The 26,611-nt window shown below is 52.5% G+C and overlaps 11 protein-coding genes across 11 annotated transcripts; 6 read left to right on the plus strand and 5 right to left on the minus strand.

Moving 5' to 3' along the window:
* Positions 1–457: 457 nt before the first annotated feature.
* Positions 458–2,319, plus strand: JN550_001207 (uncharacterized protein; the record flags this gene model as incomplete). Its single annotated transcript, XM_049310513.1, has 10 exons — positions 458–537; positions 604–751; positions 982–1,067; positions 1,124–1,314; positions 1,366–1,527; positions 1,589–1,682; positions 1,738–1,807; positions 1,855–1,885; positions 1,932–1,955; positions 2,129–2,319. The coding sequence occupies 10 exons, from the start codon at positions 458–460 to the stop codon at positions 2,317–2,319; spliced, it is 1,077 nt and encodes a 358-aa protein (XP_049177113.1).
* A 1,063-nt stretch (positions 2,320–3,382) lies between these two features.
* On the plus strand, positions 3,383–3,970 carry JN550_001208 (uncharacterized protein; the record flags this gene model as incomplete). The annotated part of the gene is made up of 1 exon (XM_049310524.1): positions 3,383–3,970. The coding sequence occupies one exon, from the start codon at positions 3,383–3,385 to the stop codon at positions 3,968–3,970; it is 588 nt and encodes a 195-aa protein (XP_049177114.1).
* A 765-nt stretch (positions 3,971–4,735) lies between these two features.
* Positions 4,736–5,933, minus strand: JN550_001209 (uncharacterized protein; the record flags this gene model as incomplete). Its single annotated transcript, XM_049310535.1, has 3 exons — positions 4,736–4,942; positions 4,998–5,306; positions 5,364–5,933. 3 exons carry the CDS (start codon positions 5,931–5,933, stop codon positions 4,736–4,738), a joined length of 1,086 nt encoding a protein of 361 aa, XP_049177115.1.
* Positions 5,934–7,182: 1,249 nt separating this feature from the next.
* JN550_001210 (uncharacterized protein) lies at positions 7,183–8,547 on the minus strand (the record flags this gene model as incomplete). The annotated part of the gene is made up of 3 exons (XM_049310546.1): positions 7,183–7,975; positions 8,107–8,286; positions 8,336–8,547. The coding sequence occupies 3 exons, from the start codon at positions 8,545–8,547 to the stop codon at positions 7,183–7,185; spliced, it is 1,185 nt and encodes a 394-aa protein (XP_049177116.1).
* Positions 8,548–10,754: 2,207 nt separating this feature from the next.
* Positions 10,755–11,230, minus strand: JN550_001211 (uncharacterized protein; the record flags this gene model as incomplete). The annotated part of the gene is made up of 2 exons (XM_049310557.1): positions 10,755–10,907; positions 10,961–11,230. 2 exons carry the CDS (start codon positions 11,228–11,230, stop codon positions 10,755–10,757), a joined length of 423 nt encoding a protein of 140 aa, XP_049177117.1.
* An 819-nt stretch (positions 11,231–12,049) lies between these two features.
* JN550_001212 (uncharacterized protein) lies at positions 12,050–12,972 on the plus strand (the record flags this gene model as incomplete). The annotated part of the gene is made up of 5 exons (XM_049310568.1): positions 12,050–12,119; positions 12,169–12,286; positions 12,343–12,411; positions 12,467–12,493; positions 12,561–12,972. The coding sequence occupies 5 exons, from the start codon at positions 12,050–12,052 to the stop codon at positions 12,970–12,972; spliced, it is 696 nt and encodes a 231-aa protein (XP_049177118.1).
* Positions 12,973–13,299: 327 nt separating this feature from the next.
* Positions 13,300–15,152, minus strand: JN550_001213 (uncharacterized protein; the record flags this gene model as incomplete). The annotated part of the gene is made up of 4 exons (XM_049310580.1): positions 13,300–13,781; positions 13,833–13,966; positions 14,022–14,983; positions 15,069–15,152. The coding sequence occupies 4 exons, from the start codon at positions 15,150–15,152 to the stop codon at positions 13,300–13,302; spliced, it is 1,662 nt and encodes a 553-aa protein (XP_049177119.1).
* Positions 15,153–16,072: 920 nt separating this feature from the next.
* JN550_001214 (uncharacterized protein) lies at positions 16,073–17,582 on the plus strand (the record flags this gene model as incomplete). The annotated part of the gene is made up of 2 exons (XM_049310590.1): positions 16,073–16,203; positions 16,283–17,582. 2 exons carry the CDS (start codon positions 16,073–16,075, stop codon positions 17,580–17,582), a joined length of 1,431 nt encoding a protein of 476 aa, XP_049177120.1.
* A 755-nt stretch (positions 17,583–18,337) lies between these two features.
* Positions 18,338–19,267, plus strand: JN550_001215 (uncharacterized protein; the record flags this gene model as incomplete). Its single annotated transcript, XM_049310601.1, has 1 exon — positions 18,338–19,267. The coding sequence occupies one exon, from the start codon at positions 18,338–18,340 to the stop codon at positions 19,265–19,267; it is 930 nt and encodes a 309-aa protein (XP_049177121.1).
* Positions 19,268–19,723: 456 nt separating this feature from the next.
* Positions 19,724–23,567, minus strand: JN550_001216 (uncharacterized protein; the record flags this gene model as incomplete). Its single annotated transcript, XM_049310612.1, has 2 exons — positions 19,724–23,327; positions 23,389–23,567. The coding sequence occupies 2 exons, from the start codon at positions 23,565–23,567 to the stop codon at positions 19,724–19,726; spliced, it is 3,783 nt and encodes a 1,260-aa protein (XP_049177122.1).
* Positions 23,568–24,989: 1,422 nt separating this feature from the next.
* Positions 24,990–26,117, plus strand: JN550_001217 (uncharacterized protein; the record flags this gene model as incomplete). The annotated part of the gene is made up of 1 exon (XM_049310623.1): positions 24,990–26,117. The coding sequence occupies one exon, from the start codon at positions 24,990–24,992 to the stop codon at positions 26,115–26,117; it is 1,128 nt and encodes a 375-aa protein (XP_049177123.1).
* Positions 26,118–26,611: the final 494 nt, after the last annotated feature.

Here is a 26,611-nt window from a genome sequence, read left to right on the forward strand (position 1 = left end):
AACACCCACGATCGGCAAGTAGTCATGGGTTTGAAGCTGTTGCTTAGCGTTGCCAGCGTGTTCGTCAGGGGCCTTTTTACATACACACCTTCGACTACCCCATATCGTAGATGAGCATTGTAGCATGAGAAATATTGCGGCTTGTTCTCTCGAAGGCGGGTTCGTCTGTGTTCCTGAAAGCTGCAAGGGAATTGTTGCCAAACGCACCTCTCCTTCCAATATACGCCTAACCCCCGCCAACACCCAAGAGTTTGCAGCGTCCTACTAAACGTCGCGACTTTGATTGCCCAGTGATCAATCTCCAATACTGCAACAACTGCGCTCTGATAGTAAGCAAGGCTGAACAGGACCAGCCGCAGCGGCTCATGGCTGCGTATGTGACCAGCACCAGCAGATAGCGTCGAAAAGTGCTGAGACTTGAGTAGGACGAACAGTGATGAGTTGCCGGATGAGCATAATGAGACCTTCGAATACCATAGCCGACATTACCACCGAGTATCCCGAGACAGCAGGGCATACTTTGTCCCCGCTGACGAGGTACGGATTAAAACGGAAGCCGACTGGCAGATGTTGACCTTTGCAGTCCGAATCTCAACGCCTCAGACTGGTCCATGACATTTTCCATCTCAAATTTGGCGAGCAGCTTATTCTGCCCGAGCGGAGAATGAATGCCCTACGCCGAGTGCTAGATTGCGGGTCTGGAAATTGCAGCTGGGCACTGGACGTCGCCCGCCGGTATCCTAATTGCGAAGTATGTGATCCCAGCTCATCTTTTGACGATTTCTGCCGTATGTCGCCGTGGTTCCGAGACATGATACTAGGGTATATCTCTCTTGTCCGAGCACAACACCTTTCCATCGAGGTCGACGAGTGATTCATACGGCGCAGACCGTAGCACAATGTACAATCTACCACTGAATCAGCAACACTTGATTCTGTGGCGCTCTTGAGATGGCGCTGACTGTTTCTGACCGTTTCCAGGTGCATGGGGTTGATATTAGTCCCATCATGATGCCCTTTGGATTACCCTCGAACCTGTTCCTCTACCAATGCGACCTTAACGACGAGTGGGTCTCCAAGTGCGGAGGCAATGGGGATACATGCTAATATGCGATATGTGCAGGATCCCTTATCCGGACAATCACTTCGACTTCGTCCACAGTAGACTTGTTGATGGCGGCGTCAACTCTGACCGATGGGTTCCATATATTCGTGAAATGAAGCGGGTTCTTGTCCGTCGTGGATGGGTCCAGATGGTTGAGATATACTTCAATGCACAGTCTTTCAACGGATCATTCAATGATCTTCCCGACGGTGCACTCGAACTACCCTAGTTACAAGTTACATGTGCTAACTCGAACATAGGCGGTGCTCTTCGTCAGTGGTCAAGTCATTACTTAGGGGCAATGAGGCGTCTGGGGAAGAACCCGGCAATCGGAATGCGCCTAGGTGACATGCTGACAGCTTCTGGGTTTGTCGAAGTAGAGGCACAGTCGTTCAACTTACCCATGTGCGCATGGTCCAATGGTCAGAAACGCGTGGTTCCCCCCTAGACACCGAGTATATTGACGTTGCTCAGACCCGGCAGAGTCTCAGCTGGCGGCGTATAACCAATACAATGTGGCTGAATTGCTGCATTCGCTAGCCTTGTGGCCGCTAACAGCAAGACCTGGAGGGCTTAGGTAACGTTTGAAGTCTAGATCTCTATACGAGGAAGGCCAGTTGACGGTCTTGCAGGATGACCATCGATGAGTTCGATCGGCTGGTGGGCAATGCCAGGGTCGAAGCCAGCAACCCGAATTTGAAGGTATGTTTTTGTCGTCAATGAGGAGCGGCTTCATTTGCTGACTTCAGACCGTCGTTGTGGGTAGCCATATTTCGAAGTGTAAGTTTATCAACACTCACGAGACGATTGCATCGTGTTAACTTAGGGATGAGCTACGTCGCTGTCGGTCGTAAGCGATAAAGGTTAGACTAATTGGAACGTCTTCGGTGTGCACGACCTGAAGGGTATGCCGAGGGGATAACTCAGAGTCCAGAAAACCCTGACTGAGTCAACTAGAAGTGTCTGTGTATACAGAATCCTACTGACTTGTAGCGTGTCTTGGCAGTTGACAGTGCATATCAGGGCTGGTTGCATGTCAGGATCTGGAAGACGGGGACTCCAAGCCGTTAGCACCAAGTGTAGGAAGTGGAAGTCTGTTTAAGGTTTACGCAGAACTGGGCAGCAAGTTGGAAAGCGCGATCCTATCATACTTGGGTGTTCTCGGTTCCAGCCAGCTGGGTCCTGTTCATTCAACGACGCCCGCCATGAGCTAGGACCCATTGCATGTCTTCAGGTGACACAACACGCGGAGCATGGAGGCAGTCCCTCATGTCAACCTTGTCGGCCGTCAAGTCCCGGGACAAGACCCCTTCCGCAAGTATTTTGGTCGATGAAAGACGAGGAAATGTTGGCTGTGTAATGTGTATTGCTCGGGGGGTTGCATTAGAGTCCATTGAAAAGAGACGCCCAACCCGACTTCCAAAGCTGGTATGGAGGTAACGAGTCCGTACCCATCCACGCACGCACCGTGAATGATAATGGCAGCGAGTCTGCAGCCTTCGTTTCTCAAAAAGTGTCCGAAAGATTATGGCCAGAAGTCCAATCTGTTGCGATAAAGCCTCGAGGTAGGTAGGCGTCTTTGGCAAGGGTCAGCGCTGGCCATTGTGGGGAGCTCTCCATCCTAAGTACATAGGTAACTGTACTCCCATGGCCTGTGGCCATTGAACCATTTACCGCCTGTGCTGTACGGAGTAGGTTACACGCGGCGACGATGAACATGAGCCTGTTCACCAACCTGAGCATGTCGACGCCTGGCTGGTGGATGGTAGTGACACGCCATGTAACTCGAGGCGATTGTTGTTAACTTTCCCTACGTCCACTTGCGGAATTCCACTCGACACCAATGTAGGGGTCTCTGGACTTCCATCCAGCTTTCCCACCCCAGTTGGGTATTTGCATGCGATCTCGGTCCTTGGGGGTGATGATTGCGGTGTCGGATTCCCAAGTAGCCGTAGTCAGTTAGTGCCCACCTTAAGGTAGCGTCGTTAGCAACTGGCCAAGTACAAGGGTAGGTTCCAGAAGCTGGTGTTCCATTGACCAATTGGATGCGAAGCCCAAATTTTCCGCGTGAAGCTCCCTTGCGACACGAAGCTCACGTTGAACTCATCCGGGTGGTCAATCTTGAACCGAGAAAGAAATCAAATCACAGCATTTGTTCTTGCCACAACTGGACCCGCCTCAAGCCCGGGCGACGAACGAACGAACGATCATCTCCGGTGTTGCATTTGTGAAGAGCTACGTACAGGACGAACAACCACACCTCTTGAGCTCCTCACCATGGCGGCATTCGTACCTAAGCGGCTCGCCTCGAGCTTCATGCGCACTCGCATCACCCCTGTTGCGCCCCGGGGGATGGTCCGTTTCTACTCCTCCGACCCGCCAGCACCTCCGTTGCTCCAGAAGTTGAAGGGCGACCTCAAGACAGCAATGCGAGCGAAAGACACTGCGCGCTTGGCCGTCCTCCGCTCTATTCTGTCAGCGACCCTCAACGCCTCCAAGACAGACAAGCCCATCACCACCGACGCACAACTCGTAGCCCTCCTGCGAAAGACAACGCGAGCCTCCGAAGACGCGTCGGCCGAGTTCAAGGACGCAGGCCGCGAGGATCTCGTAGCCAAAGAGCAGGAGCAGATCTCGATACTGAAGGGGTACGTCTCGGAGAGCGGCGTCGAGGTGGTCGGCGAGGATGAGCTGCGAACCGTTGTCGCGGGCGTTGTCACGGCAATGACGAGCGAGGGTGAGGTTCAAGGGAAAGCCAAATTGGGAGATGTCATGAAGAAACTTCTCTCGCCGGGTGGACCTTTGGAAGGCAAGAGCATCGAGAAGGCCCAGTTAGCAAAGGTGGTAAAGGAGGTCGTCGGCTAGACTTGTCAATGGCCTCACTTCGAGCGATTGTATAAAACTGTACTTCAAGTGTACAACTACCGTGTATCCCACGTGTACGATAGGCATTGACAAGCGATGCATTCAGCAGGGCTGTCATAGAAATTGATCTTCACTTCGGCACTATTGCAACAGCAGTAGTCAAATCACCAAGCTTCTCATGACACTTCAGGGCTCAATGACTGATGGCATAGTCAACATCGTCAATTTTAGAAACTGTCAAATCGTCCATAAATGCTTTTAAGGTCATAGTCCAATCAAGTTTTGGTTATTGTACATGTTGGCCACTTCAGTAACACCATGATTCATCCGGGGAGTGAATCACCATATTCAATCGGCTTTTGTGATGAGAGAAGGCGAATGTGCAAAGGCTGGCGGAACTCTATCGGAAAGTGATCAAATGGCTATAACCTGCCACTTATATCACTTTTGAGTTCTCATGCCCGGAACGAATTATACAATTTGACCAATCATCAGCCAGAGCTCGCAAGAAAACGTAATCTAGGGTAAAGAGGCCAGTTTTATTTCGTTAACATAGATTCTAAAAGCCCTGCACAGTCACCTTTCAGGGTTTCTCTAAGCTTGATCCCAGCCAATAGCGATGCCCACACCTGCCATAGAGCGCCGACCTGTCCTAACTCCAAATCACTGCATGTCCTTGCCTTTACGAAGGGCTTCCCGGTGTGCAATTCGCCTCCGCGTCGCTCGCAGAGAACAAGGGGGCAAGCAACTCAATATTGCCTTCGCTTAGGATAATGGTGTCGCAAGGTGTTGTTGATCTGAGCCACTGGACACTTTCTCCGCCTTGTAAGCATCACGAGGTTGCCATGTTGCAGCATCACCAAGGCGGTCGGCTGTTAGACCAGCACGGCCTGCGGGCTTCAACCCTGCCTCGACCTGCCTTTGATAGGATACATTCCTGAGGCGTTCGGCTTCGGCGGGTGTCAGACGAAGCTGTTGGATGTTAGTCGAGAAGTTGTCCAGAAACGATGGCCATGTGCAAACCCACATATAATTCAACGCCAATAGCGTGTAGTGCCACAGCCAACCATGCGGCCATACCAAACACCAGATTGAACGCAGCCGTTACCTGCACAGCATCTGTGCCAGAATATTTTGCCTGTACTAGGGCCTGTTGACTTGGGTTCTCGCCCGAGAAGAAGGCCGCACATTCCGGGTACCGAGTAGCCGTTTTTTCCGCGCTCTTGAGGATAAAGTTGATTTTGTCGCAAGGCTGAGCGATGTAGTATTCTCCAGTGACATCCATAATCATGACGGTAAGGATCATGATGATGCGCAAAGTTATTATAGCTCCAGCCTACACATTGTCAGCCTTTCACGTGTTGGGTATGCTGAACTGCTGGTAGTCACTTACATAAAACCATGCCCTCAGCATCCAAGCACGATGCTGCTCAATCTGCAATCTCTTGATGTTTATGAATGCGAGGACCAACGACCCAATGAACATGATGCCTAGGACGCCAACACCGGTCTGGATTTCAATACCGCCGCCAAAACTATGCCTAGCAATCATGAGAGCACCTGCAGTGCCGATGAGAGACAGCAAGACAACAATGTAGCCGTTGATGCGGTGCACAATGATAGCCTTGTGCCGCAACACAGGTATGAATTGAAGGCAAACCAGCAATGAAGCAGGCAGAATGCACCCCAGGTGCAGTATTATTCCGATTTGTTCTCGGCTTCGTGGCTGGAGATAGTAGAAACACTCTCCAGGCAGAGCGGCTGAGCTCGCGCCCGCACTTTCACCACAGTACACCCCAAAAATGTTGAGATACTGAAGACGCGCCAGGGTAAAACCGAAAAGGGCTCCGAGGAAAATGAACCACAGGACAAAGTTGTAGCCTTTAGAAAACCCGATGGGGTTATATATCTTGCGAGCCTGTGCTACGAAGGCATTCGCCGGGAGTTTCTCTGACTGGACCATTTTATGGCAAGCTTGGGATAATGTGGACCAAATAAGATAGTTGGTGAAGGGGTTTGAATGTGATTATTTTCTTTGCTTGTTGCCGTTGATATCTGATGTGAATATTCCCATGTGTACGGGGATTTATTATATATACGCCGATTTCTATGTATTCAGAGTCATCCCGAGCATGCTCATAATAACCACAGACCAGGCACCGATTCCTTACCACAGCCGACTTTGTGGATGCCATGTGCTATATTACAAGCCTCATGGGGGGTTGCGAATGCGAAAGTTATCTGACGTGTCGTCACTCCGAGTACCTAGCGAAAAAATGCGGAGGAACTCTGTTGTCTTGGTAGCCCTCGTAGCCCATTTGAGGACGCTACATTAGAACCGGTGGGCGATACGCTAAACGCTATACGTTGTACGGTTATACTATGTACATACGCTACGCTTGACCGAAAGCAGACCGACTGTACCAAAATTGTAGATCGCTGTGGGGATCGCCTACAAGGGTTTGAGGCCCCACCTCGCATTCGTCTTGACAAGCCTACTAAGGCTGACTTAAGCTGTCTGGTCGCCCCCGAACCGGCGCATCTTCATCCCGCCCTCCTATTCTTAAAGGCGCAGGTAATTGTGGTTGATCAACTTCTGGGCTTCAATCTGTGGCTATGCTGTGCAAAACATGAGAAGCCGCCCAGCCTGTCATCTCTGGGCAATCCTCCACAGATGACCATATTTCATTGAAGCTGTGTCTAGTGCATTTATCGATGACGCGTCGATGTCGGCGCAATAGCAACGTCTCTAAATCATACCTTGGGTTTCCATTTAGAGGCAATGTCAGTTATGGCATGAGTGCAAGCCCACCACATGTGCTGCGGGTATGGGTTATTGCATATAGTCTCCTGCCACTCCGTGGAGTTCTTAGCTGTTCCGCGCCACGAAGTTTCAGCCTTATTACCGCGGGACAGCGGGGTTTACTAGAACATTACACAGTCAGGAAGTCGTACACAGCACTACCTCAAAGGGACTGGTACTTGGCAGAAAATACTCCTTCACGAAATCCCGCCCAGAATATGGAAGACATTGCTTGATGAGAGAGAGCCTTCATACACACCAATACTTGATTTACTAAGTAACCAACGATTAAGTAGCGGTGTAGCTATTCACATTCTCTATGTTTCTATTAAATACTATAAATATATCTAAAGTTTTCACGACAGAAACTAGCCTGTCATGTATAATGGACAGAGTACGAAGACAACCCCTACACGTAAATGTAACAGTACGGACCTGCCACCGTACTGACGTGGTGCTTGATAGCCAACGGCCCTCGCACGATGCCCAAGTCAATTGTGTCTTCCACTGTAGTGTTTGCGCTGGGCGGCGTGTTAAAAACCGTGTTCGTTCCCGCGATCGCATACGCGCGCTCAACCGGCTTTTGGTTCTGCCAGATCCACCATGTGCGGTCAATCTGTCCGTGGTGAAGCCAGAACATGGGATCGTTAGGCGAGTTGAAGAAGTCACCGCCGGGGTCTCCGCCGATCGTGTAGTGCCCGGCAGAGTGGAGACCGAAGTAGCCGGTATCGAAATCGCCTTGCAGGTGGTCCTGGAAGGCCTTGATGCCAGTTTGATACAGCGGGTTTGCCAATAAGTTGAACGACTCCTTGTCAGTTGACCACTGGCTCGATACCCATGGGGAAATGTCACGTCGTATGCAACGGGGCTGGTAGCCGAGGAAGCTCCCCGCCGTGACATCTGCTGCGGCGAGGGACGGAGCGGTAGCGGAAATGTTGGCAGTGATGCCAGCGTAAGGGCCAGTCTTAACACAGCCACCGCCTTGTCCTGGAGGGATACAGTTCAGCCCCGAAGGCATAGCGTTGGTGCAGTTGTGTTGGGCGAAGACGCCGTTCCCTCCTTGCGAATATATGCTTCCATCAAAGTAAGGCGAGTTGATAGGATCCTTGGCCGACTTTCCCCAGTTCCAGTACGGCAAGTAACCCTTATATCCGCATTCGTCACGAAGGGTTTGTTCAAAGGCCCAGCTGAAATACCGGTGCCTGGCACAGTTCAGCGTCAGCAACTTGCAAGAATATAGTGAGACAGAGCGTTGCGGGAACCAGCAAGCGATTTACACTACTCCTTTTTCTGGAGTGGCGAAAACTTAACCGAAAGGAGGTATAATACTTACCAGGAGAGGAAGTTTCCGGTGGCATGAATGGTGAGAGTCTGGTTGATATGAGTCGCAACGAAGTCGTCATATCGTGACTTTGCTCCGGGGACTTGGTCTGACGGTGTTTTCGCTGGCTTAGACATTAAACACTTTACGGCGTTGGTGTAGGCCAGCTTCTCATTATTGGAAAGTGTGGAGCTGTCGATAAGGTGAGTGACGAGTATGGCTTCTGTTGAGGCTTACGTACTATTCTCTCCTGACAGCTACGTTTCTGAGGTCGCATGTCTGCGAAACACCCTTTGTCTTGAGCTGATTCTTCAGGCTTCCATCGGCAACAGACGCCGTAAGCTTTGCCAGACTAGCTATAGCTAGAGTGTCCGTGGCCAGCGTCGACTCTGGAACGTAGGCACAAGCCGCCGAGGTCAAGGTAATCAGAGGCGCCCATATGGACAGCTGCATCTTGTCTAAGGTGTGGTGCGGCGCCAAGCGTTACAGAAAAATGGTCGGGGAAGGTGGCACCTTGAAATTAGGGTCTGGTGTGCAGAGAAGACGAGACAAAACAGAGAGTGTCTTCGGCTCAGATATATGACGGCGTCAGTGGCACAGCCAGTGACCCAGGAAAGCACCCCTGTGGACGATATTTCTCCATGGAAAAATTGAGACAAATCAGGGAGACAGGCCTCATCAGCCTCGAAATACAATAGTGCAGGCCTTCGGCTCAAACCATTGGTCCCTTGGGCTGCGGAGCCGTTGGAAGCGGGCCGTATTCAAGGTTACCAGACCGATTCACGTTGGTCTCAACGGCGTCGGACAGAAAGGGAATCTCGGACCGGAAGACTTGTATTCAGTATAGAATTAGATAATCTCGCAGTTCGCATGGGACGGGTATGGGAAGGAAGGTGGCGGGCGCGATTGTGGCCTGATAATACTAGGGAACCGTTGTCACTCTATCCACTACGTCCGTTTGATCCTGCACAGCGCCACTCGCTAATGATTCAACTAGCAACACCTGGATGCTCCAGGAATTCTAGACAGCATCGCTTGCGATATTTATTAACAAACACCGTTCAACACTAATCTGTGAGTGGCTACGACATGGGCTTGACCTGGTTGTGGCAAATGAACCGCTGCGCTGGGAGCTGTGATGCAGGGCTCGGGGCCTTCTAGGCGAGCCAGGGGGTTGCGCGTTAGCTGCACATACGTCTTATCCGCATTCTGGGTCTCAGGTACGATTGGTGGTGTGCGACGGTCCCTTGAAGAATTTTCCTTACGATAAGGCAGTCACAGTATGGGCTTGCAGTTGAGGATAGAAACGTTATAGTAATCTTTGCTCTATACCATAGTAGTGCGTCCGGTTTACGTTGTGACAAGAACCTTATATGCTAATTTAGACACAATATCATCGTATACTCGTTTACCTCAAAGTTACACCGATCTGGGGAGAGAGGGAAATGAGACGGTGGCAGAGAGATCTAGCAACCCAGATTTAAGCTTGTCTGGTTTCGAAGTTGCTCATAACATGGGTCCCCGGCTCCGACTTGATCTAGAACCCATATTTACGATTGCATGCGTCCTTGGTTCTTGTGCGAACACAGCAAGGGTCCACGTGTAGCATTGCGGCACAGCGCACCAACCAATTATGCACTACCTGACAGGGACTGCGAACAGGTGGTGAAGAAGCTGTCAGGAATTCTACTCCGCCCTCGCTTCACCGTCTTGCATTCGGGCTGTTCCCTCGCATGGGAATGCGACAACGCTGTACGCGGAGAAGTATACAGAAGTGGAGTAGTGGAGCCTTAGGGGCCTTTGTCCAGTTTACCGTCTTCGGGCCGATAGCGAGACCCGGCCGAGTTATATGACCTTCTCCGAACTAAGTCTCCCAAAAGAAAGAAGAAGCCCTGAGGTGGCATCTTGGCAACGAAGATCCCGGAACTCGGCTGTGCATCCACTAACTATTTAAGTCATGTCAATAGACTAGTCCCCCAGTCCTCACAGAAAACCCATCCAGAGGCTAGGCGAGACGGCCCAGATTACCCTAGTCTGCTTGAGGTCCCTCTCATTCGCCCTTACAGTCACAGCTCGTCCGACAATTGGCATGATGCTTGGTGTCTCGGTTATCGAGGCGATGGAAAATCGCTTTCCCCTGTCGCTCTACCCAGCGTGATCCCAGTAATCATCTTTGATTGTCGTTTTGGCGGGGGTTCAGATGGAGACTGGTTTGCGACTCATGGGGATATGAAGGCACAGTGAAGTGGCTTCAGTTGGCTGCATATTACCTTACTGTGATACCCCAATTAGGCAAATCACCAGCTGCACATGCAATCTAAGTAACACGCAAGTGAACCTGATCTGGGTAAGACATGGTTCACCGTCCCGTCCCTTCCCCGGACTCAGCTATTCCAGAACAGAGCTCTGACCTTGACCACCAGCAGTGCAGCATGCGAAGCCGCATACTCACAGACCTTGTGACTACCCATTCACATCTAAGGCGACTGCGACACGGGAAGCGAGTACTACATCTCGTCTCAAGTCTCCTATGAAGAATAGTCCCTGGTGCTATGGTTCGCGAGGAGAACAAAGCCCGCTGCAGGCTAATTACTGGAAGCTGCCGGCTTGACCGTGTCACCGGCATCTACAGCCATCAAACCTCGCCAAGTTTCGGAGGCCTATTGGGGACCAGTACCATGTCGATGGCGTTGAATGCATGGCGGTTCGATTCCAATCACGCCCCGCGACCTGACTTCGACCACCATTTCGCCGCTATTGGGATGAACCTCGCAGGCTGGTCCAGGGTCTCCTTCTGCAATAGCCACGGAACCCTGTCAAGAAAGAGGGAGAGCAATATTATGCCTGCCAGTCCAATCAAACATACCGGGTCAACTTCAGGTGCAGAACAGTTCTGGCGCACTGACCCTCCTTCGAGTCCATGGAGCAGGAGCTTTTCAGCCACATGCAACAAGTGGGCATCGGAACCAAGCTTCGTATGGACTCTCGGAAGCTCTAGAAGGGCAAAGCGCACGACGGCCTGAACGAGATGGCGTCCTTGGCGAGCATTGTGGCTATCTGCAGGTCCCTGGGACACAACGTTCCAGTCTCGCTTCCCGTTCCTAGCGCTCCTCGAATGCCCCTTTAGAGAATACATAGCGAAAGCTTGACTTAGAAAAACGGCGCGTCCGGCTATGTTCTTTATATAGCCAATTCGATGCCAACGAGGGTGGAAAAGCATCCCCAATATGCTGCAATATTCCTGAAGATCGCAATCTTCAGTCACATCACCAGTCGTTCCTTCTAAGCAGCTGGGCATGGGCCCTGCGATTCGCTCTCATGGCATATGGCCACGACAGGAGGTCCCCGCAGTAGTACCGATAGGCGAAAGACCATCGAATGTCCCAGCGATCCTCGGGGTCGTCGGATTCATGATGGGGCTCTCGACGCTCAGTACTCTGTTGCGGGTCTACGTGCGCCAAGTCATGATCAAGACCTTCGGGTGGGATGACGGGATTATTCTGCTATCATGGGTAAGCCAAAACCTACTTCCTCACCGTTCTGACGCACCAAAGATGGGAACCTAACGGAACCGCCATAGCTCGCAGCAGTTGGTACGATGATCTGTCTTGTTGCCGAAACACAGACTGGCGCTGGTCGCCATTCGGACCAGATCTTACCGGATGAATTTGCACGATTGGTATACTGGCAATATATCCACGGACCATTGCTTGTGACGGGTATAAGCTTCGTCAAAATTTCGATAGGGTTCTTCCTTCTGCGATTTGTTCAAGGAATCTGGTATAGACGATTCATCATCTTTATGATAGGTACGGGTTCCGTGATATGGAGAACGTCAAGTCGTAGCGGGTTCTTATTAACTATCCATCCAACTGCAGGTTTTCTGGTTTTATTCGCAATCTCGTGCAACCTTACACTCGTGCTGCAATGCATACCCCCTTCCGCAACTTATACCATGCCTAGACCGCCGGGGGCACAATGCTTCTCACAGGAGACTTTCCTTACGATATCAACATTCAACGGTGGTAAGGATGCTCACTTCAACGGCAGGACCAGGACTGACGCTACATCCAGTGACAAACATCATCACAGATGCCATCTTCGTCGTTTTACCCGTCCCTATGATCATCGGTCTGCAGGTCAATATACGAACCAAAATCTCTTTAATACTTATCCTCAGTCTCGGATTCTTGTAAGAAGAAATTCCAGAAGTATCTTCCTTTCAGGCAAATAGCTTATCCTTATTAGCGCTTGCGTTGCCTCTATCGTGCGGGTAGTAATCGGAATCCACGTCTTCGAAGACCCGGACTTTTTGTGGTAAGCATCCCTTAGGAGCCTTGAATTGGAAACCTCTGATGTTAAGTCTGTGCAGGAATTATTCCTTCTTCATCTGGAACTAGTAAGTCGTCCCAACTACCTCTATCAACACCCGCCAAAAGCAAGCAGCCCCCTGACTTTCCTCTTAGTGCCGAACTGCATACCGGCATAACAGCAGCGTGCCTGCCGGCCCTCCGCCCACTCTTCGCGTCGATCCTCGAGAGCACGAGTCGGCACCTGCGGTCGGCGGGCTACGTCGGCTCGCGGTACGGAAACAAGTACGGCACGAACGGTGTGACATCGCGAAGTACGCGCAACGGATACCTGAGGCAGGAGGACGACGCCATCGGCCTCGACAGCTTGCGCAAGACCGGCCGGCTCGATGACAGCAGCATGTACAAGGCGCGTGTAACAAGCACGAACAATGGCGGGAGCGGGCGCAGAGCTGGAAATGATGACGACAGCAGCGAAGATGGCTTGATCCTCCAGCCGACGAAGGGCGCTATCACGGAGCGGACGCAAATTGTAGTCTCAGAAACTTCGCCTGGGGATCGATTTTGATAAAGTTTGAAGGAAACCATGGGGTGGGTTGCCTTCTGCTTGGCGTTTCACGGCATTGAAAATAGGCGGCAATAGAAGATTTGGGCCTTCAACATGTAAGCAATAAGCAGAGCTCTGGTGAAGGCCATCTATAAGTACATATAACAAAGAATTGATTCATAAGGAGTTGGCTAATGTCGCGTCCCTTTTCGTCCGCACAATTCCATTTCGGCATCTCGCGCCAACTGAATTGTCTTATTCATCCATAAAGTATAACCTCTGAGCGCCGCCAGTTGCCCTGTATCTCTATATAATCTATTGTAAATATCCACATTTGTCTTTTCTCATTTAGTCTTCAGCGCGATCCTTGCTGTTCTCCTTCAACTGGTCCCTTCTCTGCACCCAAATGACAAGGAGAGTGACCACAACACCTACAGCGCAGGCGCCGAGGGTCACAAGATACGCAGCTCTGTAGCATTCCAAGCCCTCGGTGCAGTCTCGGCTGCCGTCCGGCTCCACAATGGAGTGGGCGTCAAAGATGGCGCCATAGAACAAGTTGAACACGTTGCTGCTCAAAACGGGAGAAAGTGTCATGAAACCCCAGTTCTGGGAAAGTCCATGGATGCCAAAGGACTCAGCAACGATAGACGGGAAGACGCCGAAGAGGAAGCCGTAGCCCAAGCCACTGAAGCCCGACACAAAACCCAGCATATGGGGGTTTGTGATATTGAGCGCGCAGACCTGCGCCACGGAGAAGATGGCTGCTGCGATGACAAGACACCAGACCCGGCTGGCGCCAACGATTTTCACGAGAAAGTCCGAACCCACGCCTGCGCAGTGTTAGTACAGAAAGTGCCGAATTGGGCATATTCTTGACTTACCACTCAGCAGTCTGCCTGCAAAGCTGCCGATGGAGAGGATGGAAACGTGCAATTGTTGCCGCAAGACTAGAGTTTTGTCGTCGATCGAATCGTCCCAATGTTTCCAAAGAGCCGTTACATCATTTCCGATGTTGCTGAGTAAAGGTCAGATGATTCTATGGTAAGTGACGCTCACATGGCTCCACTTACTTGATAGTCATGAGGCCAATGCCTGACAAAATTGCCATGATACTGAACAGCTGCCAGAACTCCCAGTTCTTCAAGAGCTTCCAGCCGCGGATATCTACACGATGAGAACGATCCAAATCAACACTGCTCTGCACTAACACATCGCCGGGTAATGAAGAAGACGAGGTCGACCGGGACATCAGAGACGAGGTCTCGTCTATCTCAGCTTCCTCGACCTCTTCTGGTGTCCTTTTGGGTGCAACAGCAGCCTCAACATCAACTGCTGAGCTGTCTAGACTGCCGGCAATGACGGGAGGGTTTGAGGTTGTTCCTTCTTGATTGGTGGTGTTAGTGGACATACCAGGTTCAACACGGGGCCCGCGGCTAACGCGGGAGTTCTTGGAGTCATGTGAGGTTGTCCGGTGTAGCTGCTGTGAGTCCGTCATGCTGTCATCGCCCGATGCAACGGCATGGTAATGAGTGTGCGGGTAGACGCGCAAGAAGAAAAAGCCAATGAAGGTGATGCCGAAAGTGCCTGCGGCAAGCAGCTCCAAGAAACGACCGGGGTCGCCGGGGAAGAAGATGGATCCAACCAAAGCAAAGAAAAAAGCGCTGAGACCGAAGGCTGCCAGGGGAAAGGCCGTGGCCGTGCCGCGGTGATGTGGCCAGTTCAGGGCGGATGTTTTCACGGCAGCGGCGAAGGCCAGGCAGCCCCCCAACCCAGTCAGGTAAGAGAAGAAACACATGAGGGAAACGGAGCCATGGCCGGCGTTGTAGGCAGTGTGCAAGGGCCAATATCCAACTCCGAGTAGCACGGAGCCGAGGATGACGGCGGGCCGAGGCCCTCGCGAATCAACCAGCATCCCGACGGGCACGCCCGCGGAGTACATGCCCAGGTTTCCAAAGAGACCGATCAAGTTGCTCTCGGTGGCGGAGAGAAGTAGCCGGTCGGCGAATTGGGGGGCCCATGCTGAGTATACATACTGGGACGAAGCATCAGATAACCGATCTAGATATGTAGGAGCTCATGGCTGGGGCGCCGTAGTTGTATGGCGTGCGCAAACTCACATTCGTTCCACACGCCAATGATATCAGGGTGGCAGCGACGCTCGAGACAATGCGAGCATTGTGAATCTGCTTGTCTAGTGTCATGATGGGCGGAACGGGATGCGATGAGAAGCGATATCGGTCGGGGGTCTAGCGGTCACGACTCTCGACGGGCGTAATAGAGCTGGTCGGCGCGGGACGGAGTCGCTTCCCCAGTCTACCAGACGAACATGTCGAGGCAGCGCAAGCTGAGGGAGAAGAAGTAGGCGAAGAAGATGCAAAATGAAGGACTACATCTGGTGGACGGGGAGTGTGTTGCGGGTTGCGACGAGCGACGATCAGAGTTGCGGAATAGCTGATTGGGGGTGCCTTATCTCGCACCGCAATGCGTCGTGTCGTGCTTCGGATCTCAACCCCTGGCATCGGAGAGAGACACGATAGCGGACGGGGGGTCAGCGGGCAGCGGGCAGCGGGCAGCGTGCGGGGACCGCGCCAGGCCCCTTTGCATCCTAGCGCGGGCGTCCGTTTTGGTTGCAAGGGTGCCTGAGTGTCCTGCACTCTACTGAAGACATAAGAGTTGGGTAATGCTCAGTTTCAACAGGCTGCCTCGAGAGATGCTGGATGAGACAGGACTTGGCAAGATCATTTCGGATATGGCGGAACGAAGAATGCCCTGTAATTTATAGATAGCTCCACGCTCCTCGACTGTGTTAACCGCCGTGCGACACTTCAAGGTTGAGCTCCAGCACAGAAAATGCCCGGCTAATGCGCCGGTCCGGGGCTGGGGTTCTAGGTACCAACCATAGCATGTAACAGCGAGGCGCTTCCAGGCTTCCAGGCTTCCAGGTTGGCCTTGGCGGGCACGGCGACTGACTTATGACGCACGTGCCCGGCCTCGTCGCACCCGCCGAGAAGCTTGAATCAACAACGGCCGCAAGGCAACCTTCGTCCATCAACATCGCGAACCGAGCCGCTGCCCATCGAGCATCCGTGTCGCACAACGAATACCCCATCCATCAGCGACCATGGGCGCACTACTCTCCATCCCCCTGCTGGCCGTGCCCAGCGTCGGCACCCTGATGTCATTCGCTGCCAGCTGCTGCGGCGCCGCCACCTGCTCCATGGTGTGCAGTGCCTGTGGCAAGTGTGGTAACAGGTGAGCGACTCTGGACGCCCTTGAGGATATCCGTATATACGGATATACCTTACACGCTGCTAACGGAGAGCCGAAACAGCGTCGCCACGCGTATCGCATACGCCCTGATGCTCCTCGTCAACTCCATCGTGGCCTGGATCATGCTCACGCCCTGGGCAATCGAGAAGCTCCAGCACCTCATGCTGGACTACGTAAAGATCGACTGCCCGACAGGCGAATGTACCGGATGGCTGGCCGTCTACCGCATCAACTTTGCCCTCGGGCTCTTCCACCTCATCTTTGCCGGTCTCCTTTTCGGTGTCAATAACTCCAAGAACCCACGCGCCGCCATCCAAAACGGTTTCTGGGGCCCCAAGGTCATTGCCTGGATCGCCTTCATCGTGCTGTCCTTCCTGATTCCCGATGAGTTTTTCAGGGTCTGGGGTAACTACATCGCTTTTATTGGAGGCATGCTGTTTTTGGTCTTGGGTCTCATCCTCCTGGTTGACCTCGCCCACACCTGGGCTGAGTACTGTCTGGAGCAGATCGAAAACACGGACTCCAAAACATGGAGGGTTGTCCTGATAGCCTCGACGCTGGGCATGTACTTGGCCTCCCTGGCCATGACCATTGTTCAGTACTTCTTCTTCGCCAAGTCGGGCTGCTCCATGAACCAGGCCGTCATTACCATCAACCTGCTCTTCTGGATCATTGTGTCATTCGTATCCGTCCACCCCACTATCCAGGAATACAACCCGAAGGCCGGTCTGGCGCAGAGCGCCATGGTGGCCGTCTACTGCACGTACCTTACCATGTCTGCCGTGTCCATGGAGCCAAACGACAAGGACTGCAACCCCCTGTACCGCGCCCAAGGCACCCGGACAACCTCGGTGGTCATCGGCGCCATCGTCACTATGCTGACTGTAGCTTACACGACAACGCGGGCAGCTACCCAGAGCCTGGGCCTTGGGAACAGCCGCGGAGGCATCAGGCTTCCCGACGAGGATGAGCATGATCTCGTCACCCAGCAGCCAGGTCGCCGGGAAATGAGAGCCGAGGTGTTGCGTCGGGCCGTGGAAGAGGGTAGTTTGCCGGCGGACGCCCTTCTGTCGGATGACGAAGACGAAGATTCTGGCACCAAGGGCACGGGTGACGACGAGCGCACTAGCACCCAGTACAGCTACAGCGTGTTTCACGTCATTTTCTTCCTGGCCACGTGCTGGGTTGCAACTCTCCTGACCCAGGGTCAGAACATTGAAGATGAGGGTGATTTCGCAACCGTGGGACGGACGTATTGGGCAAGTTGGGTCAAGATCGTCAGTGCTTGGGCTTGCTACCTCATGTACATCTGGACACTGGTGGCTCCCATCGCCTTGCCTGACCGATTTGACTTTTCTTAAGTGAGGCAGAGCATATCCTTTCGTAGTGCATTGGGAGTCGGCTGGTTTTCTTGATTTTCATGGTCTCTGCGGGTAGCATCATCTTGAACAAGATTTTCTTTTTGTTACTAGTCAAATATCTTGATACACCATATTGTAAAGCATTGTCGTATTGCGAAAGGGGGCCGCTAGCAGGTCGAGGTGTCAGGCTAGACCTTGGGCCTCGTATTCATCAAATATACTGATTTTTTACGATTACAGTTTCGAATGAAAGCGGAACGTATCACCAGAAGTACATAAGCTCCAGATTGCGTCCGCTTCCAATACACGAGCTAGTAGATCAATGCATGTTGACAGGGGAACAGATATCTGGCATACAAGGATATACGAGTATATGTTGGCGCTTAAAGAGTTCTACCCAACCACCGTGCAGGGTTGCATAGCCCCGCTATCATGCAGACGTGCATAGCCAACAAGCTGGCAAGGTCTGTGTTAGTGATTTTCCATGTTGGCAAATGCCCTTCACTGAAAGAGGCCTGGCGATGAGGAACCAGCTATTTCACAGGTGTATTGAAATTAGAACGTTAGCGAGAACGGCAACGCCGTTGGTCATACCAGCCAGGCAGACGTGGCTGTGCCTCACTCAACTCCTGCTGCAACCACCGAATTATAAATTTTTTTGTTCCTCCCCTTTATCAATCTTTTCATCTTTGCGCAGTTTGCATGCTGGACTACTAAGGAAACATCACATCTGAAGTGAGTGTCACATTGTCATAATGGCAGACTACCCTGAACCCTTCGTAGTCCAACCTCGGGCCTTGCCACACAAGCAGACCTTCATCCTCCTCCACGGACGAGGCTCCTCGGGCGAGAAGTTCGGCTCTGTCCTTCTCGATACTCCTATATCTTGTCCACGCGGATCCTCGGTGCTTGATAATAGCCAAAAGTCCACCCTCACTTCGATATTTCCACACGCACGATTTATTTTCCCTTCAGCAGCACGAAGGCGCGCCACGGTGTACAAGCGCGCACTTACCCACCAGTGGTTCGACAACTGGAAGCTGGATCCCCCAGCAACCGATAGAGAGGATCTTCAGGTATCGGGCTTGCAAGAAACTACTTCCTACCTTCATCGGATACTGGAGCGAGAGATTGCCTTGGTTCCTGGCGGTGCTAAGAGTGTTGTGTTCGGTGGCCTCAGCCAGGGCTGCGCAGCCTCACTGACAGCGTTGTTGCTCTGGGAGGGCGACGCTTTTTGCGCTGCCGTTGGTATGTGTGGGTGGCTCCCCTTTGCAGCACGGATGGGCGAACAAATTGGGGAGATGTCTTGTCAGCTGCAGGGAGAAGATGGTGGCGAAGATGTCTTTGATCCGTTCGCGAGAGACCACCTTGACGATGATGCAACTACCCAAACGGATCCAGCATCCAGAGCTTTATCTTGGCTGCGAGATGAGATCCAGGTACCACCAACTCAGAATGGAAATGAGCTGAAGTTCCGAGATGTGCCATTGTTCCTGGGCCACGGGGTACAGGATGATAGGGTCGATGTTGTTTTAGGACAAGAAGCGTCACGGTGTTTGACTACCCTTGGAATGAGTGTCTCGTGGAATGAGTACGGGGACTTGGGACACTGGTACTCAGAGACTCTTTTGCAAGACATGGTAGACTTCCTAAGAAGCCACTTACCGGTAGATTTCAATAGCTAGTGATCAGTCTCGAAGATGAATCCCTTAATAGTGACAGCTTATCGTCGAGAGGCAGTGCTGGACCGTAACAAAGGAGCCCAAATATCAATGACACGAGGTGTAAGAGTGCTAATTATATCCAACTTGCCGTAGCACAGTCCAAGGATACCAGAGCAGTCGTGACCATCAGTAGCCCAAATGTCCAATCACTTCATCGTACATCATTGTGGAAAATTTGACGGAGAGAAACGAAATGATCTGTATGCGTCTAAATGCTATGCTGAATGCGCCTTCACTAACTGGGTATACTTCTGCGCAATGATGTAATGTGTACAAAAGGGAGAGAACAGATCTAAGATCTTGAGTCGCATCCCACGCCATGCAGTCATTCTGAATCGTCATATGTACAACCGGTCCATTTCTCCGTACTGGACGCCTCGTGCTTCCTCGCCTTCCTTTTCCCCTTTGGGATCAGCTCTAAAGATTGATCAAGTCCAGCTCGCTGAAATCTGGTGGCGCTCGTCCGTACACCACGCGGACCTTGCTGTCCAGAGCAGTACCTTCGTTAGAGATCCAAATATGCTCACTGAACTGATTGGTCCGCCTGATTTCATCGTCACTGATACCAAGATCATCTCGCGGGATCCAAACGGTTGGCCGACGTGCGCGCAGAGCCTCGTGCATGAAGGCACGTCGGACCAAGACGTCTCTTTCGTCGGGGGTCAAATCCTCGATTTCGTCATGGTACCCGCCGTAAAGTGCTTCTCCTATGGCACGTTGCGCTTCCAGGTCCTTTTGACGCTGTTCCTGGCGGTATTTTGCGGCACTCTTCACGCCCTGCTCGGCCCGTCCGTATGTCTGGTTCTTGAGCGCCTTTCCGCCGCGGACTGCCCAAGTGCCCGCGTGGGTAAGACCCTTGACGGGCGCGAAATTCGTGAACTTATTACCCCTAGATTGCTTCTCGCCTGTCCCATCAACAGCGTTGGAGGGATGACTGCCACGGTGTTGATGAGCAGGAAGGCCTTCTTTGTCAAAGACTTCTTCATCTCCATCGTCAACCAATCCCATCCGGCGATCTTGTGCACGCTGGAAGGCCTCGTCACGCAATACAGCTTCGTCCTCGAATGTGATTGGAAGATACCGAAACAAAGGTCCAAATGAATAGTTGAGAAGAAATTGGTAGCCGACCGTGAGGAATGTCGCAACAATCATGATGATAGCTTGAGGCGTACAAGCGACATTGCCATCCTGGTCTCGGACCAAGAAGAACAGGCCTATCAGGCAAATCTCCATGACGTACAGCCCAGTAAATGTCTGGTTGAGAGCACGGGGATAAAGCACACCGCCGGTATCGATGGTTAGGCGGTTGACGTATAGCATGCTGTATCTGTTCGCGATCCAAAGGAGACTGAATGTGAGAATGGCGAAGATGGAGATGACAGGCGCCACCACGGAGTAGATCAGTCCAATGCAGGCGAAGTTGGTGTAAACCGGGAAATAAGACCCCCATCTAATGGTTGGAAGCTTCGTATTCGTGTTCCACTTGTTACGCGCTGTGCTGTTCATGATCTTGGCGATGATGTACCAGTTGATCAGTGCGCCAATTTGAAGCAGGGTACCGGAGCTCGTACTGAAGGCTTGCAGAATCATGTACGAGAAGAAATAATTCGCGGCTTGGGGTAAACTGTCCGCGAGAAGGTCTGCTATGCTTCCAGGATTCTGGGCGAGTTTTCCAATGACGTTGTAGATGCTGCCAGAAAGTGAAACAACGAAGAACACCTGTACAAGGAGGAAGGCAAAGTAGAAGCTCTGCACCGATTCTGCTTTTTGCGATCCCGTCTTGGCTCCCTTAAAGCCAGCAAGTAGATCCATGATGATAGGAACCAATGCAAGAAGGACGGCAAGCAAAATAGCAGGCAAGACACCAGACAGAGCCTGGACAGCCTTCCAGACAGTGGTGTTGTCCTGGAGAAAGCCAAGCCACGGGTAGGAGTCGACAAGTGAGTCAATGTTCGAAATGGAAGACGTAAAGGCAACGGGGATGGCCCATAGAATGATCATGCCAGCAACGAAGGCCCAAATGGCGGCAGTGCGGAGCCACTCCATCCACCAGCTCATGGCCATGTTGTCCCAGATTACATCGTTGGGCGAGATTTCGACTGTTCGAGGCGCCATATGTCTAGGTACGTGGTGTATCACACTTTGACATGCCATATGGGCAGCAACTTGGTGGTTGAACTGAATGAATGCAGACTTCATGAGCGGGTAACGTTCAGGGTGTTTCTGGTCTTCTTCGATCTCCACGTTCAAGCGGGCGAGCTCCTCTCTGCACCAGTAAATGGTGTCTACCTTCTTGTTCAAGTACGGGAGCCCAGGAAGGAAACCCGGTGTCCAGTTGAATCGTGCGAGCCGGTGGGTAGGGCGATCTGACTTCTTAAGCCATTTCTCCCACTCAGGCTGGCCCTCGCCACCGTCGTCTTTGAACTCTTCGTCGAATGCTTCCGGATAATCGATAGGGGTCTCGTCGTCTTGGCCCATAAACGGGATAACAGCCTTCAATTTTTCACCGAAGCTCTTCTGCTTGAACGGAAATTCAGAGTCTTCGGCACCTTGAGGCACAGGCGAAGCAAAGCCGCCGGCGGGAGCTTTCCAAAATTGAAACCAGCGAGCTTTGTCGTGAATATACATATCGTCAAGGTTGCTTAACTTGCGGGTCGTGTTCGTGAACGGTTTCAATTCAATATCCTCATTCTTAGAGGTAGAATTGCGGGAAGCAATAGAGGGATTGGCTGAATGGGTAAGACGTGCTCCCGCAGTTGAGTTTGATGGAACATGGCCCATCACCTTACGGTGATCAGAACCCGCGGTAGAAGGCCGAGGAGGCAGATCCTCCTCAGCCGGAAGTTGTACACGGCGGTCCAAGCTGCGTTTTGTTGGCGTGGACGACCTCGCTGCTGACGGTGCTATCGTCACAAAGCCGTTAGTCGTCTCGAGCTGGTTGTCGAGCGTCCCGGCAACGTTTTTGGCACCCCCAAGGATACCGTATCCAGTCTTGCCGACGGCGTCAGCTCCTCTGCCGATACCGTGAGTTAGTTTGGACAAGCCAGAGCCAAGAACCGGAATCTTCATCAGGCCACCTTCGTCACGCGACGTTCGTCCATGATCATCGTCATCATGCTCCCCACGCTCTTCGTCCACATCGCGGGCCTCCTCTACTCCTTCCTTGATGTCATGAGGTACTTCGTGGTGGTCACCGCTGCTAGCGCCAGCGCCGCTCTCTGCCTGCAACTGGGCTGCGACATCCTCTTGTTGCTGACGCTGAGCCTTCTCTGCTTTCGTTGGCGCCTTGGTCTTTGAATCCTTCCGGGCCTTCTTCTCATCGGCGTCTCTTTTCTTCAGCTGTTTCTTCTTTGCCTCACGAATCAGCTCGGTCTCGGCACTCTCGAGCTTCTTGTGTATTTCATCGCGCTCCTTGATCTTGTCCAGCAGGGGTTGGAGGTCCCTCGTGAGCCAGATATTCCGAAGACCGCCCGGGAACACATCAAACAGGCCGCGAAGAGCTTCTTCAGAGAGCCACTTATCAGGTATGGCGCTAACCAAGACGGTAGTTGCGGAGGCTCGCAGACGGTGCTCTGCTGTGGTGAGCCAATCCTGACGCACTTTGATGTAAACCCGCATCTCGGCAAAGAACACACCGCACACCCAAAGGATCACAAGCAGGGCTAATATAAGATGGGCCCAATATCTGTGCGTTTTCGACGGGCTGACATTACCCCAGGCAAGAGTATCCAGGCCTCTGGGGGTGCTATCGTCCGCGGTATCTGTGGTGCTGCCATTGAAGTCGTTGCTGACGCCTCCGACATAGTTGATAGGGACTAGGATAGGAATAATGATCAGGGCCATAGGAATGAAGATGATCAGGAGGGTCTGCAGGTAGCGCAGGAAAAAGTAGGAGTCGAGTCCACATTTTTTTATGATCTCTCGGTCTCGGAATCGCAGCAGGGCATTGACCATACCCCATGGACTATCGGGGGGTGGTTCTGTTCGTTCGCGTTCCGGCACGAGGTATGTCTTGGGCTTGCTGAAACAAACAGGTATGAGTGTGGCTGCTTTGCAAGGCGCGAGGCAGCGGAAAGACTTACAAAATTCGAGCGAGCTTGTTCCTCAAGAGCAGGAAGAGTCCTGTCTGGACACCGAAGACAGCGAACGAAGCCGCTACAGAGGCTAACAAGGCCACCAGACTCCTTCCAGTGCTGTCCGAGGCGGAATGGGCATTGGGATCGGTCGTGTCGAGGGCCGAATCGCCCGATGAGCCCGACATGGTGCTGTAGGCTGCCGGCAGCAAGCCGACTGGGGGCGATGAGTTGGGTTTACGGTGTTGCCAGAGTAGGTGCTGGTCGAGAACGTGGTCGGTTAGGGGCGGGCAAGTAGTGATAGTTTCGGTACGCGCGACCCTGGAGGGGGAGAGCTCTGACGGGCTAGCTAATCATCAAGAGAGTCTTGGGTGGTGTTGAGTGTATGTGACGGACCAAAAATGGCTCTATTCATGCTCTACGAGGCATGGCAAAGTGAATGTGAGGTTGTTAGGTTGTGGGGGAAGACTGTGAATCAGATAGATAATGGACTTTGCTATTGCATCAAGGAGAAGCCGAACCAGGTTCGGATCTCGTCCCCACAAGCGGGCTAGACCGACACAGACAGCCAGCACCACCAGCAGACGCCTGACGCCCTCCTTTCCGTGGAGCCCAAGGTTCTGACGTTGAAACACGGCGTTTCGCGAGCTGAGCCTGCCGCGGGCAGACAAATCAAGCCAATTGGTGCAAAGCGAGCTGGGAAAACCTGGAACGGCAGGTCTCGACCGGGGCCCCTGCTTAGCATGCTATACCATAGAATCTGCGGCTTGACATCAGAGGCACTGCTAGCGAATGAAACCCATGTCGCTAGCTTGGCGGGCCCCTGACCTGGCGCCCTCTTTCTCCTCTCTTTTCCTTTGACTGCAGGGAACCGCTCGATCAAAGAGAAACCCGTGGGAACAAACGCGCGCCTAATCGCCATTGTCGCTTTCTTTAGAACAGCGTAATCTGTCTGTCCCTATAGTACCCACGGCCTACCTAGTCTTGTCTCTCAATCTTGGAGACTCGCAATGACACTTGGAAATGATTGTCATTCTTTTTGTTTGCCAGCGGTGCACGTGCACTGAGTCCACCAGCGTTGCGAAAGGGTGGGTGTGTGCTTGATGCTATCGCTCATATCTCGGTTATGTACGAACCCCCAGCGAATGGCTGTCGCTCTAGTCCGCCGCGTGGACCATTGTCTTGGCAACACAATGTCCTGCCACGATGACTATGAGGTCACAGCTGCTTGCAGTACGCCTCCATCGTCACCCTCGGTCCCTCTTACCCCTTTCAGTAGGAGAGGTTATCGAGACAAGTTTTCTGTAACCCGTGGAATTGATAAACGGCGATGCATGCATGCGATGGGTAATACCAAGCAGTTCGTCCTGAATTGACTCCGGAGCTCTGGCTGGTGTAACGTGGGGCAGGGAATGCTACTCAACCTAATCTGTCAAATCTTGCGTCTAGCATCCTTCCGCCATTGCTACACAGAGCCCACAATCCCAGCAAGACCATGGCCCCAAGCTTACATCATGAATTGAATCAACCCTGGGTCGTTTTGACTGCAATCGAGCGCACTCCAATGCATCAATCATCAGCGCGGGGCTCGACAAGCGCTCTTCTCAACCATGCAGTCCTCCTTGCTCTACGAGAGTGCAGATAAGTCTGTTGTCCTGATTGACATCCCTCGATCACTCGAAGAGGCACAAGTCTTGGCTGGAAACCCGCCCCCGAGGCGGCTGGTGTCCTGCAAAGCCCTGACGGAGCCCTGGCAGAGACATGACTCGAAAAAGGGTCGAGAACCAAGCGTCTCACAGTCGCCGTCGGCGGCCATAGATGAGCTAATGACTCAGGAGACTGTTCGCGCAGCCATTGATCAGATCGGCCAGTCGTACACCGGGCATTGGTGCTTCTCTCGACTTGTTAAGAACGAGGCCCAAGATACGACGGACATTATACCCCCACAAAAACGCAAACTCGACGGCGAGGAGGAGGGAGATGATGCAGCGAAGGTACAGACACCTCACAAGCCGGGAGAGTATTTGATAGACGAGCGTCCAGAAGAAGTTGGGAATGATGCGTTCTTCTTTCCAACTAAGGCGCATCACCTGTTGGGCTCTATCGAGAACGAAAGAGCTGCGTTCCTACAGAAGGCACCGGCTTTCGACCTTATCCTTCTAGATCCGCCATGGCCCAGTAGGTCCGTCAGGAGGAAGAGGGAGAGCTATGCCACGGCCTACGACATGCACGAGACCAAGAATTTGTTGTCTCTCATCCCCGTCGCCGCACATCTCAACCCCGATGGGTTGGTAGCTTTGTGGGTGACTAACAAGCCAGCCGTAATAGACCTTCTGAGATCACCGGGTGGTATATTCGATCTATGGGGGCTCGAGCCGATCGGCGAGTGGATATGGGTCAAGGTTACCAGCTCCGGCGAGCCCATTGTAGATCCGCAGTCATCGTGGAGGAAGCCATGGGAGCGGCTGTTGATCGCGAGGAAGAAGGGCGGCACAGCCAGGCTCGATGCCGAGAGAAAGGTGATATTTGGCGTTCCCGATCTGCATTCCAGAAAGCCGAACCTCAGGCGGCTCTTTGGCAACACATTGCCCGAAGACTACGTGGGGCTCGAGATCTTCGCCAGGAATCTTACTGCCGGGTGGTGGAGTTGGGGAGACCAGACCCTGATGTTCCAACATCGACACCACTGGATTGAAGAGGCCATAGCAGATGAAAATGTAGTAGACAAGAAAAAGTAAGATTCTGAAGAGAGCCTCTAAGTCACTGTGTAGCTGCAGATTTCGGGAGGCCATTTTAAGTATGCCCGTGAAACGCATCAAGAGCAGCCAATTTGTGTCACGTAAACCCATTACGCTGCATGCTGTGTCCTGGCATCCGGAAAGGAATGACTTACGAAACATTGATGGACGAGATCGCGGATGTGCCAAGCGAATCACGCTGTCAGTCAGCATAAAGCCATGAATTTCTCTTCAGTTTGGATATCTTGCAATGCATTATGATCTTCTTTCTCGGTTGCTGACTGCTTCCCTTGGTACTGATCATTTGCCTCGGGGGACTTCTCGAGGTCTTATACCCGGAGACACACTCTGCCTCTCCATCTGTGCCCCAATCGAGGCATGCCCGGTTGTTTGAAAGACATCTGGTGTGGGTTTCACCCATAACTTCTGCCCCACGAAGCCGGTGTAGTAGAATGTGTAGCCCTCTTCTATAATGCAAGACCCATAATTCGCAA

Source organism: Neoarthrinium moseri (assembly GCF_022829205.1).
Source record: "Neoarthrinium moseri strain CBS 164.80 chromosome Unknown scaffold2_Wmoseri_CBS_16480, whole genome shotgun sequence".
In the NCBI taxonomy this organism is placed as follows: domain Eukaryota; kingdom Fungi; phylum Ascomycota; class Sordariomycetes; order Amphisphaeriales; family Apiosporaceae; genus Neoarthrinium; species Neoarthrinium moseri.